The sequence below is a fragment of the Zootermopsis nevadensis genome, unplaced genomic scaffold (genome assembly GCF_977971745.1).
Source record: "Zootermopsis nevadensis isolate Lab colony 2312 unplaced genomic scaffold, Znev_1.0 Znev_ptg000020l, whole genome shotgun sequence".
Lineage (NCBI taxonomy): Eukaryota > Metazoa > Arthropoda > Insecta > Blattodea > Termopsidae > Zootermopsis > Zootermopsis nevadensis.
The window spans coordinates 5,454,523-5,467,403 of record NW_028259152.1 but is presented as its reverse complement, the minus strand read 5'-3'; the positions used below and the strand labels follow the sequence as shown (position 1 = coordinate 5,467,403).

The 12,881-nt window shown below is 33.2% G+C and overlaps 2 protein-coding genes across 7 annotated transcripts in view; one reads left to right on the top strand and one right to left on the bottom strand.

Moving 5' to 3' along the window:
• Positions 1–3,218, top strand: part of LOC110827692 (sushi, von Willebrand factor type A, EGF and pentraxin domain-containing protein 1) — a 44,821-nt gene extending 41,603 nt beyond the window's left edge. The window contains exon 14 of one of the 6 annotated variants that reach the window (XR_002542458.2): positions 625–687. Coding sequence is in view for 2 of the 6 variants with exons in the window: in XM_022059570.2 (XP_021915262.1) it covers positions 622–1,057 (436 nt within the window). In the remaining 4 variants the exon portion in view is untranslated. Of the gene's footprint in view, positions 1–621 lie in introns of all 6 variants that reach the window. The other 5 variants (XM_022059571.2, XM_022059570.2, XM_087352106.1 and 2 more) reach the window with 5 other exon arrangements.
• Positions 3,219–6,908: 3,690 nt separating this feature from the next.
• On the bottom strand, positions 6,909–12,880 carry LOC110827685 (transmembrane protein 208). The gene is made up of 5 exons (XM_022059562.2): positions 12,693–12,880; positions 12,423–12,578; positions 11,635–11,771; positions 10,903–10,987; positions 6,909–9,963 (listed from the first exon to the last, which is right to left on the bottom strand). The coding sequence occupies exons 1-5, from the start codon at positions 12,696–12,698 to the stop codon at positions 9,832–9,834; spliced, it is 516 nt and encodes a 171-aa protein (XP_021915254.1). The 5' UTR covers positions 12,699–12,880; the 3' UTR covers positions 6,909–9,831.
• Between the last annotated feature and the right edge of the window lies 1 nt (position 12,881).

Below are 12,881 nucleotides of genomic sequence, written 5' to 3'. Positions count from 1 at the left end.
AAAAGTTGGCAGTAATCTTAATTTATTTAGGCCATGCTCAAGTTATCAGGGTTGCAGAATTAATCAGTCTTCTTTTATTTAAACACTTCTATAATTCAATTCCATAACTGAGTATGGGACTGAATCTATGTGGTGTTTCAAAACCATTTAGTAGACAAAGTTTTGTGAACCATAGATTATTCATATTGTTACATAAAAAAGGGGTGCACCATAGAGATTGGTAATCTCTAATGTATTTTGTCAAGAAAAATATTGGGTTGATATCAGAATTTGTAAAAAACATAACATACAGTGCAATGTAAACAAGGCAGCTGTCATCATTCCACCAGTTTTGAATGTAACTGGTTTTAAAACTAGTTAGCTTCATCTGTCACACTATGTACAGAACAGGATGGAAGTTATCTTAGTGATATATTTATAAAAACTAAACCATATGTATAAATTGCCTTGTAATGTACTATATTATTATTTTAAACATAAGGTAAACAATCGTTTTTGTTTGAGTTATTTTTGTTTAAAGACAGGCCGTCACTGTTTATAGCCAAAAGTTCAGTGTTAGGGATACTGGTTGTGAATTTATTGAATCAACTATATTATTCAGAGACATCATTTCTTTCTAAGTAGGAACCACAGTGCTAAACATTACCGCCATCGTGCTTCTCCAGACTGCAATACGGTAGCGTCATTTGACTCGTCAGGTTCAGAGAGTAGAGGAGGACTCAATCGCTACTACCGTCGAGCCTGGGAGAACTTGCATCATGAGTCGGTAGCAGCTGGAAACAAGACCAAAGGCTCGAACCACTTACCTCTTAAGCGCAAGGAAACACTGGATGAACCGGTGAGTGGAGGCTACCGCAATGTTGGAGGCACAGAGCGTGATGGGAGTGAACTGGTAGTCAGTGATACCACTGCTGCCATGTATCTGCCCAAACCTTCAGCTGTAGCTGCCGCTGAGAAGAGAAGGCACCACCATCACCATCACCATCATTCCACTGGTGCTACACCAAAGGACACTGCAGGAGATTGGAGGCAGCAGGGACGGAAGAATAGGTACTGAATTTAAGCTTAGCATGATTATTAGACAAAGGTGCCTTGCTGATGTTGGCTAGAAACACTCAATAAGAGAATTAATAAAATATTCTCACAATAAAATCATAAGTCAGAATATTGCTATAGAAAATTGCATTGCTTGCTTATGGTACATCTCTCAGCCCAGAAGCTATAACATGCAATTTTCAAACTGAGATTCACAAACCTGGCAAAACAGTTCTGAGGCCAACCAGAAATCCAGAGCATAACAACAGAGTATATGAATAACTTTGGGTTTTGGAATACCCTGCATCAAATGCTTCAGGTTTTCCAGCACTGAAGAACCTACACCATTCAAAGTAGCTTATCTCTGAAAGTAAAAGCTAAATTTAAACTTCAGCTGTGAAAGCATAAGGACAAGAACATACAGTATCTGTTTTACAGATTATATATTCATATCGTCATGAAGTAAGGTGAAGATAATTTACACTTAATTATAAAACACTTGGACATTAAACATATACAATTTACTTAACTATTACTACAAAAGTAAGCATTGAAAAAATTTGGGTCCCAAACTTGTCATGTGTATATTAGTTTGGAATGTGTTTTTAAGACAGTAGGACCACATGAAAGTAATATTCTTCTTGTGATGTTTTGGAGCTTGTATTCATATTGAATCCATTTTATTCTGGTATTTTAAGTGGCACATGTCACATCCAAAATGTGTAGTCCCTGTATTATGCTGTACATTTTTACCAGCTAAATGGAAACTGGGAAGGTGGTAAATTAATTCTACCTGATTTACCTGTATGTTCAAAGTAACATTTGAATACAGTCACTGTTATTAAATTTGTTCATGCATGCAGGAATTTTAGGTACTAAAACTTAAATCTTTTTAAATATACAGTAACCATCATTATGAATAATGGTAGAGAAATTGCATTGATGGTTTCAGACTATAATTTTGTACATTTATTATAAGGATGAGGCAACATAGTTGTTATGTTTACAGTTCTGAAAATAATATTAAAAATTTGGAAAAATTCAGGATTTAAGTGAATATATGCCACAGTTATCATGTCTTCAGGTACTACTTCATAGGTGTAGAAAGGAGTGTTTAAGTATAAATGGCCTGCTTGGTCAGGATGTTAATTTAATGCTAAAGTAGGTTCTTGGCAAAATGATTGAAAACTCGAATCAACCACTGACAAGCAACATCAAATTAAAATAATTTTTTTCATACATTAAAACAGTTTCACCCTGTCTTGTGTATTGTACATTAAGATAAATTCACGCCAGAACAACTGAAGGCCTGGATGAAAAGACCAGGTTAGTCTTCTTTAGTAAATTTTTCAGAAGTATTGAGGGCTTGTCTTTCTTGCTGCATACTCAAAAACGATGTAAGTTTATTTTTCATCTGATTACATGTACTGTCAGTGAACACACATCATTCTAGCACCAATTTGTTGGATGGTTTCTTCTTTGCATAAAACCAAAGGAAAAAATCACAGTAAAAAGAAGACCAACTTAATTGTCATGCTACACCCTTCTGGATGCTAACAAATTGGTACATGTGCAGTGTGTTAATGGTATGATTTATTAAACAGAAAAGTCATCCTTAAATTTTAAATAGGTTCATTTGGAAACAATAATAAAATATATTTAGTTCAGGTCACTTCCATAAGTATTTTATTTCTTTAATGCTTTAGGAATAAAAAATCAAATCAAAAGCTACTACATGAATTCATCTGCATGTATCATCTCATGATACTGACAGATACCAACCCAAGTATTTACATTATAACTAAATTGCATGGTGAATTATTTATCAATAAACTTATAAAAAGTGCTATTTCATAAACAATTTTACTTCAAACTTTCAGGGATGGAGAAAAGGCCTGTGTTGAACTTTACATTGAGCATGGTATTTTCATCTGAATGTAAACTCACCTCAAAATTAATGAGCTATCTAATTGCACACTATAAACTATATAGCATGAATGAATCTTCTGAATTTTTTGGGATCTTCTGTTATGGTGGAAATACAAAACAATGCAGGTACCAGTTATGGCACATTGTTACTTATAAATACTAAATACAAATTTTGTTCATGGCAACTTCATCTTCACTGAATTAAACTTACCGGTGGTCGTCTTTTGGGTTGTCATGCCATGCAGTATTTTGAAGGAACATATTACCTCCATCCTCAGGGTTGATGTGAGGAGTGTTGGGAATTGGATAGTTTATATAGAGTTATGAAAAGGATCAGGCCAAGAGGATTGGTCAGTCAGGAGTCATGGGATGAGGGAGGAAGAAAAAGCAGTGTCTAGGACAAAAGGAGATGTGTTCATTGCACCAGAGAAGTTTCAGTCTGGAGAAAGACATACAGCTGATCTTTTAAGGGGCCAGAGAGGAAGATGGGATTAATAGGAAGAGGAACAACACTTCCTGTTCTTTTTCTCTCTTGGCCTAATCTTCCTCTGGTGCTTTGAAAAAGGCACTTTGCTACTGGTCCAGATGCAACTCCATTACCTTCCTAATACATGGTTCTGATTGGCCAGTCCCTTGGTCTGATCTCTTCTCCTAACCATTTATAAATTATTCATTTCCTAACACTCATCTCTTCTGCCCTGAAGATGGAGTCTGTATGATCCTCCATAAATGCTGACACACAGCCATGGTGCAACAACCCAGAAGACTACCATCCTCATTCACATCACTATAAACATCTCAGATCATACATAATCTAAACTTGATTCATAAGTTTGTTTTGGAAGTGGACAATAGAACATTTACTTTAATTACTTTGTGTTTCTCAGACAATACTCACAAGCTACGTATACTTAAGCCACCTACTGGTACACAAACATATATCCAAAACATGTATTAAAATACTATTTTGCCTTAAGAGTCAAATGAAGTATTGGAACTTGCACTTGTTACGAGCAAAATGGTAGTGACCTGCTGATGGCCAAGAAGTATAGGCAGTTTTTATCTTCAATAAATATTTAAGGAGAAAACAAGAAATCTCAATGTAGAGAGAGAGAAATAGGCATAATGTTTGAATCTTGCTCAAGGAAGGATATTTGTGTGTGATACTTTAGTTGCATTTCATCATAACTATAATATCTCATAGATGATTTATTATAAAAATAAGGGTTATAGCTGGAAATAGCTGTCTTACTGCTTACAATATATGAAAATGGAATAACAATGTGTAACATGACTAAGGAATAAAGTGAATTAGTCTGTGGGGCTAAATTCAGTCAGACTGGACATGAAACAGGTAACTGATTCTCAAAATCTAGAAAAGGACAATATGGAACAGTTTCCACAAGGGCACTTTTTAATTTTATTACACACCAAAACATCTTGATAGAAATGAATCCCTCGGCCTTACTTTTAAGGGTATGACAAATGTAATGCTTACAGATAAAGTACAGCAAAAGTATTGAATAAGGTATGAACAAGGTTAGGCTGATGAGGTTCATGACGAATGGGTGGAGTATGCAGTGATTTATCCAATGCCAGTGCATATTTTTGCTGTTTTTTCTGTAAATTTACATTGGCATTTTACTGTGAACTGGTTTCTTTCTTACATTAATTACTAATGTAAGACTTAAGGAGAAAGGTGTGATATTTATTTTCTTCCAGCATAGAATATCAAATCTACCATGAAAACATATTTATTACAAAAAACAGTGTATCACAAATAACATTTTGTTAAAATATATTACAACAATATTATGATAAAACAACGACTATTACCCTTGCTATGAAGCAGAATTTGTAGCCTAAATTAATATAAAAATAATTTTTATGCTTGCAAGTAATTTGATGTTGTATGAAGAGATGTAATTGTTGCAGAAAAAATATTTTAAAACTGTTAATATGTAATGAAATTAAAATGTATATATAACAAACACCATATTACTCATTATCAGTTCCTTACCTGACTAACACTATGAAGTATAATTCTTCTTGAAAAACTCAGTCATTTAGCTGGTCAGCTTGACTTTCTACTGTACCAAAATATTTATTACTACCTTTACAATAGCCCACCATTGGTCACTATTGTCAGTATTCTGAGTGACATGAATCCAATCTTCACTCTCATATGCAATTTATTCAAGATCAATTTAAATATTATCCTCCCACCTGTACATGTATCTCCCAAGTGTTTTCTTCCTTTCAGGTTTTTCAAATTATATGACAAGGTTAGAAGCAACTCTAAAAATAAACACAAAAGAGAAAAAAGACATTCAAGGTCAGAAAATTATCTTCAGTGAACATCTCTGTGTATTGGAGGATGGGGTATTGCGACAAATACAGTGAAACCCTATTAAAGGGTTTCTTGACAGAAAGCTATTTAAAAGTTCTCATGTATGAAAACACCATGGAATTCATTCAAAATACATTTTTCAGAAAACTGCCTTCTCTGTGCAACAAGAATCAGGACCTGAAAACTTATCAAGTTCAGAACTCGAAGTGAAGTAACCTTACACCTGGCATAATTCCAACCATTTGTAATCTCCCTGTACTACTCTGTATGTTCCTTTTCTCTCAATTGATTATAATTTCTTTTGCCAGATGTGTGTTGAGGAAGGAAAACGTGAAATGACAAAATTGTGAGAAAACATCATTACTTGACCTTGCAAATATGATGTAGCAGGCAGTACAGAAATGAAGCCTCCCTCATCTTCACCTCTTGCCATGGGACTTGGTCCCACATCTCCAAAAAATCACTAGCATTAATTAATACCTACTGATCATTCACAATTATCTTCCCATCTCATCCAAAACCATATAATCTGTATGTTTAAAACAGCATAATTAAATAGTCTCAGTTAATATATCATTTGTTAACTTTGTCTCACCTTTTCAGTAATTAATTTGAGTTTTACGCCCTAGTATTCTCTATTAATCTAAGGCAGCAATTCCCTAACATTTTTTCTGAACCACAGAAAATTATAGGTGGTTTTGGTAGACCACTTAATGATTTTTCTTGTAACAATTGTAATGTGCTGTGCTATGAATGCTGAGAAGTCAGTACTGTACCTAATTTATTTCATAAGTATCTTGACACTTCTGTACTATTGATTCATGTGTTTTTATTAATTATGTTTCCTAATATTTTTTTAATCCCACTTATTCCATGGGTGACATGAATGAAACTCAGACCACTCTCAGGAACCTCTGATCTAAGACACAGATAAACATAATAAAATTAATAAGTAGTGTAGGGAAACTAAGAAATTTACCTTATTTTCCACTGAATAAACATGGCAAATATCCCACAATGCTTCTGACATACATTTAATGTTTAAAACATTAATATAACTTAAACTATTATAACATTTAAACAGGAAATATTACTAGCATACACAGAAACTGCAAGGAATAGCAATAAATGTGTTATCTTTTAATAACAGGAGTTACTTAGCCAGATTTGAATGGTATTGATCTCTTCTGCCTGCTAGAATCCATACATACTTTTTAATTGTATATTGATTAATATTTTAAAAAAGAATAAAAATTACGGCATTTAAACAATGTTTTGCAGTAGATACTGCAAAGAATAAATATAGAACCATAAGAAATTTAAATTTTGGATGTATACAGTGATAACATCTGCAGAGAATGTGACTTTTTAGGAAATGTATTGTTCATGGCATTGTGATACACATATTTTGTTTGAAGGAAATATGTTTAAGTTAAGTAATGAAATCTTATGAAAACTGTAGAAAATTTACATTCCTATTTTTGTGTCCAATTGTAAAGATTAAATTTGCTGATTTTGTTATCATCCTGAATAAGAAGACTGGAATTGGTCTTATTTCATTTCTGGAAATATTTGAGGTAAAAAATACTTCCTCTTCAAACAAGTAACAAAAGCTGTTTATTTATGCACCTCTCTATTCAAAATTATGTGTCTTGAAGAAATATTCTACAATTCGAATCTTACAACACAAGCCCCAGCTGTTTTTGTTAATGTTATACATGTGTATAGATAGTCATGTACCACACCTCAAAAGTGAAGAACCTAAACACAAATAATGTTAAAAATAAGTTATTGATACATTTTACTTGCATCATTTTACTAATATGATTCAGCTTTCACCTTCATCTTAAATAACAGTTAACTTAGAATTTGTACTGAACCACTAACCACTATAAAGAAACATTTTCAAACTGTACACTTGCAAAAAGGATAAAAATGTAATTAGCAAACAGAGTCATTCATCCACAGACAGTTTGTATCACTATTGTTACTTTTATATGTTTGTGTTGTTAATCTCATTTATATTGTGGCTTGGGCAACACCAAATGAGAATAATGGGACTGTCTTTCTCAAGAAGTGCAATACATAAGTCTAAAACAGTTTGGTGTTACTAACCAAGTAATCATAAAGCACCCATTTTGATAGACACTTCTATAAAAATATGTATATGGCACATAAGTAGGGAACAGTAATGCAAATTATCCTTGAGAATGTATGTACCTTTAATCTTAAAACCTTGCATACTATGCAGTGTATTGATATATAAAATCATGCATACAAACAAAACTGTTTACATATTAAATAACACTTTGTGCCAAATGTGTTTTGACCTCAAGAGGTCATTATCAATGGCAAAACATTAATTCATTAGTCTGTCTATTAAAATAATACAATTCATGAAATGCATTTGGCACAAAGTGTTATTTAATGTGTAAACAGTTTTTTTTGTATGCATGATTTTATTTATGTACCATGTTTTCTCATATAACCCCCTGACATGGGAATCTAGGGGAGTAAGGTCTGGTAGCCACAGTGGCCAGATATGTGAATCACCACAACCAATCCATGTCAGGTATCTGCTCACTCAGGTACTCTGTCACATGTTAACTGAAATGTGGGGTGCCCCATCATGCTGGAAGTATGTCTGTAATTGTGTTTTGTGTTCAAATCATCTTCACTTTCTATCCATAGCTCCATACCATTGACAATCAGACATATGTTCACATGACATTTCTAAATGGGAAAGACTTCACGAATAAGACCCAGAAGTATTGACATAAAGCACCAGACATCTACATGCAGCAAAATTAAAAAGCAGATTACTTCATACTTTTACACTGTAATTTGTACATGATGAGAAATGGATTAATGACTTCAAACAATATGGACTTCAAAGTTTCTATCCGTAGGCTACTATGAAGTTTTTGCAGTTAGTAGTGTCTTAGGTGGTAATTTTTAGGAATTCTCTAACCTTGAAATTTGTGTCACCATGCACATTTAGATTACGCACATAAAGGAATTATGAGAAGCTAATTGTTTGTTACTGTGACAGGGGCAAATTTTTGGCTAGGTTATACTGCATTGTCAATAACATATTAGCTGCCTTCAATATTCAGTAATCTTTACCATTATGATAATTCAGAAAATTCAAATAACTGCACACCTGACTAATGCACTAAAAGGGACTAATCAGCACTGTAGGGATTATCAGGGAAGAGGGCATGGATTGATATGCAATTTGATCAATCTTGTTTGTGTAAACCTGTGGTCTTCTTAAAATCCACTCTCTGGCTTACATATTTTAATTTGTGAATTTAAAAAATTAACTATATTTTTACAGAATTGGTTCCAAGAACCTGCCACTCAGTCCCTATTGCTTGTCTTTTATCAGTGTGTAAGACACATTCCATTTTGAAGTGTCAAGTTCAACAGACCTAATCATGGATAACTGCTACAAATTTTAGATGTAATAGGCAAATGAAACAGAAGTGTTACATGTAATGCATGTATAACTTATAAGTACTCAATTTGATAGGTTCATATTTAAAATTACAGAATTTGATACAAGGCATGATTTTTCCCCTAATATGTTCTGCTTCGGTATGTCATTCCATCGTGTAGTTGGGCAGTACAGTTTCTTACTTTCTTTATGCGACAGTATTTATTTAACTTTATTAATTGTTATTTAATTCAAAAATATTAATGACTTTATGAAGCTACAGTCTTGAGAATTTTAGATCAAAGCAGAGAAGATTGAATACTTGGTATGACTAAGGCATAGAAGTACTGATAATATTACCAAATTGCTTGAAAATAAGACAAAAATTAACTTAAATGTTTAAAATTAATTTGACTATAATTCATATATTAGGAATACATGCCATGCAAGTATTTCAGTTCATTCAAAACCACTCATTTATGGACTGAGCTGTGATTACACTAACACTGTTCACTGTTAATTATAAATTAATGCTATCTGTAGATACGTTGAATACTGACATATTTTCTTTAAGTAAACTTTTTTTTAATTTTTCAATAACTAAATTTACATAAAGAAATCAGATTATGGAATTGTATAATATACAAACACTATATGGTGCAACATACAATAATTACACACATATAAAATAATTAGGTTTTAAATAGGATGTCTATTTACTCCATCTGAATATCTTTTGAAAACAAACAAGAACAGAGCAAACACAGCATAAACACCGTGCAAATACAAAATAACTGTATAAACCTTGTGCCTCAGTCATTTTATTGCTTTGTTCCTTCCTGTTCATCCTTTGTATGTCACATTTTGGCTTATAAATAAGTACTATGTTTTGGAAGTTTCTGGTGGCAATTGTTTATTTTGATTTGCACTGTTCCACACTGAATTTTACATGTAACTGCAACCTGGAAAGCACCCATGTTGATATCACTCCACTCATAAGAAAATGTGCTACTGATATGAAAGAACATACAGAAGTGAAAGTAAGTTAATGGAAATGTACAGCATGGACATGCGATAATCAGTGCCTCTTCATCCGCCTCTCTAGCTTCTTCTGCTTTTTCTCATCAATTTCTTGTGATGCAGGAGCTTGATGAAAGAACCATGGAGAAAGGAGACCAACCCACAGCAACCAGAAGCCACGAAATGGAGCCTAGAAAACACAAGCCAAAGAATAGCATTATACTGAACGGGATGCTACACTGCCATTATCATCACAAACATAAAAATGTTATCATCTGTACAAGCTTTCTTTCAATGACAAGAGTTTAATGAAACCACTGAATTACAGAAAAATTCTAGTGTTTCAATGATCTCACTTTACAAATTTAAAAAAAAAAGTTGTGCTGACAAGTCTGAGTCTTATGTATTAATCCTACTGAGGCTCATCTGATAATCAACATTCACAGTACCATCAATAAGAAGTCAGATCCTCTGTCTAATTTCTTACACAGGTCTATAAAGTAATTTTGCTTCATATTATTTTTTTCAACCCCCCCCCCCCCCCCCCCCCCCCCCCCCCAAGAAGCAGCATTCAACAATCAACATAATTTCAATGTGATGATTGTTACAATTGAATAACCTATTTTATAAGGTTAGATAAATAAATGTTTGCTTTTAGTTTGAAACCCTAAAATTGTTTCGATTTTGGGTTGCATCTTGTATACTGGAAAATATGGTAACTTTCACAAGTCTATACTTTGACTACACTCAAGAATGTAAAGTGAATTTTATGCTTGTAAATTCAATTGAAAATCTAAGCCACCGCATGTTGAGTAATACTTGTGTCTTGAAAAAATGAACATATCAGGGGTCATTTTTACCTTTTCTTAAGTTGCATATAGCAAATCAGATTTATGCTTCATTGATTGGGGTTGGTTGATTGGAAACCCACAAAGCCCCCTGTGCAGTCAGTATGGCAAGGCACTTTTGGGTTAAGTTCAAGACTGCAATCCTTGGAACCCTCATCTGCTAGTTCCTTATCACTTTCATAGTATGATGACGCATAAATATATGCACCCATGCTCTGGCCAGGATAGGAAGAGGAACGTAACAAAGAATAAGCAGCAGATACAAAATTAGGTGGACTTACCAACAACCACAGTAACCAAAAATAATTTGATATAAGAGATAACAGTTGGCATCCAGATGTTAATATGATGAGATCTTTCAAATGCCTGAAAATAAACATAATTAGGGTTTAACATCCATGTCTGATGTCAATATGTAACAGTGAACCACAGTGAAATAACAGGTTTAATAATACTATTAACATTATGTGTACAGGGTTTCTTTAATTGACACAGCTATTCAAATTAGTTCAGTGCTATTATTTGTACACAGTATGATTAAGAAATAAATGAACAAATAGCACATGCCTATTCAAGATTTCACAGTGACTTGCATAGTTCATTTTTACAGGAATAGCTGAACTTGGCTATTCGTTACATAGTAAATGGAGTAGATCATATTTGTTTGTTCAGCTGTACAGTTTATATACCTACATGCACATTTACAGAAGGCATACATATTCTGAGCTATTCACTACTAATGAAAACTGAAGCTTAACCAACTTTTCATGCATCTCACTGTTTATGTATAAGTATAAAATATATGAACATTTCTAATTGTTGAAGACTAATATTATTCCATAACAATAAACAACAATGGCAAAATATTTTCTAAGGTTTTGGGGATGTGAATTTTTTACTTTACTTAATTTATATAATTTTTCAGCCCTTACACTTACACAATAATATTATACTATTGTAGGCTATTGATGTTAGGAACAGCTCACACAATCAGTAATGCAGCCAAAACTTACTCTGCAATACCTCCTTCCATATTGAGGTCAACTCCACTGTCCAGAAGTTGTCCTGAGTCTGCATAATTTGGTTTTGCCATATATGCCATAAACTGAAAGCTTCCTACATATGCAGCAGCAGCAAATAAGAATAATATCTATAAAAAATACACAAATTCATATAAACTTTTTATTGAAGTTCAACATTTATATAATTTTTGGTTTTCATAAAATCATAATGTCAATAATTATGAATGCAAATGGATTTTGTCTACATTATTTGTTCAAATTCTTCCATATCAGTGAAGAATGCAATTGCCATCTTCAGGGTAGTTATCCCGGATAGGAGATAAGCAACAGATCTCAGGAAAGGAGAAAGTGAGTGGTTGATGTGCTGTCCCTGATGATGCCCACTAGGCTAGGTTATGGAGTTCTGAATAAGAAGAGAAGAAGTGAGGTGACCTATGATTTTATGAAATCTTCCTGGTTGACACATTCTTCCTCCTAACATAGGAAGACATACCAAAATTAAAAAGGAAAGGCCCTGCATTTTCTAATGTAGTAAAATGCCAACTGAATCCAAAATGCATATATGTTACACAAGTTTGAGATAGCAAAGGAGATGATAATATAAGGAAACCCTATCACACTACTATTACTACTGCTAGTTGTGGTAATGCTTATGATGAAAATGGGTCATGATGGACATGGAAATTTGTATTCTGATCACTGTCAATTATCCTATTATCACAAGAGTGCCGGTAACACAGATTATAGGAAATACTCAAGTAGAAAATATATGAACTCACAATCATTTGTATATTAAATGTATCTGAAGTAACACATGTTACTGTCAGATATATTCCATTTGCAACAAAAACCATATTTCGATAAAAATTTAAAGTTGCTGCATTTTCTTCGACAATTTGTTTCTGGCCTTTCGTTGCTTGTTTTCCTTTTTGTGGCTGAAATTAAAAAAGACAGGGTTAACGAACTTCAATATGAAGCCATGTTATAACTTGAAATAATGGCAAATAAAAGTGGTAAGTATGGTAAAAAATAAACATAGGCATACTTACTGCCATGTTACGTATTTGAAGAACCGAATAACTGAAATACTCCTCCAGATGAGATTACAAACTTCACTTTTACAATATTGTCATATTTTCATATAATACATATGGTACACGAAATGGGTACTTTATCAAAGCTATAGCAGAAGAAATAACAGCAGACGCTCCACGTTGTGCTAGTCATGTATGCTACTG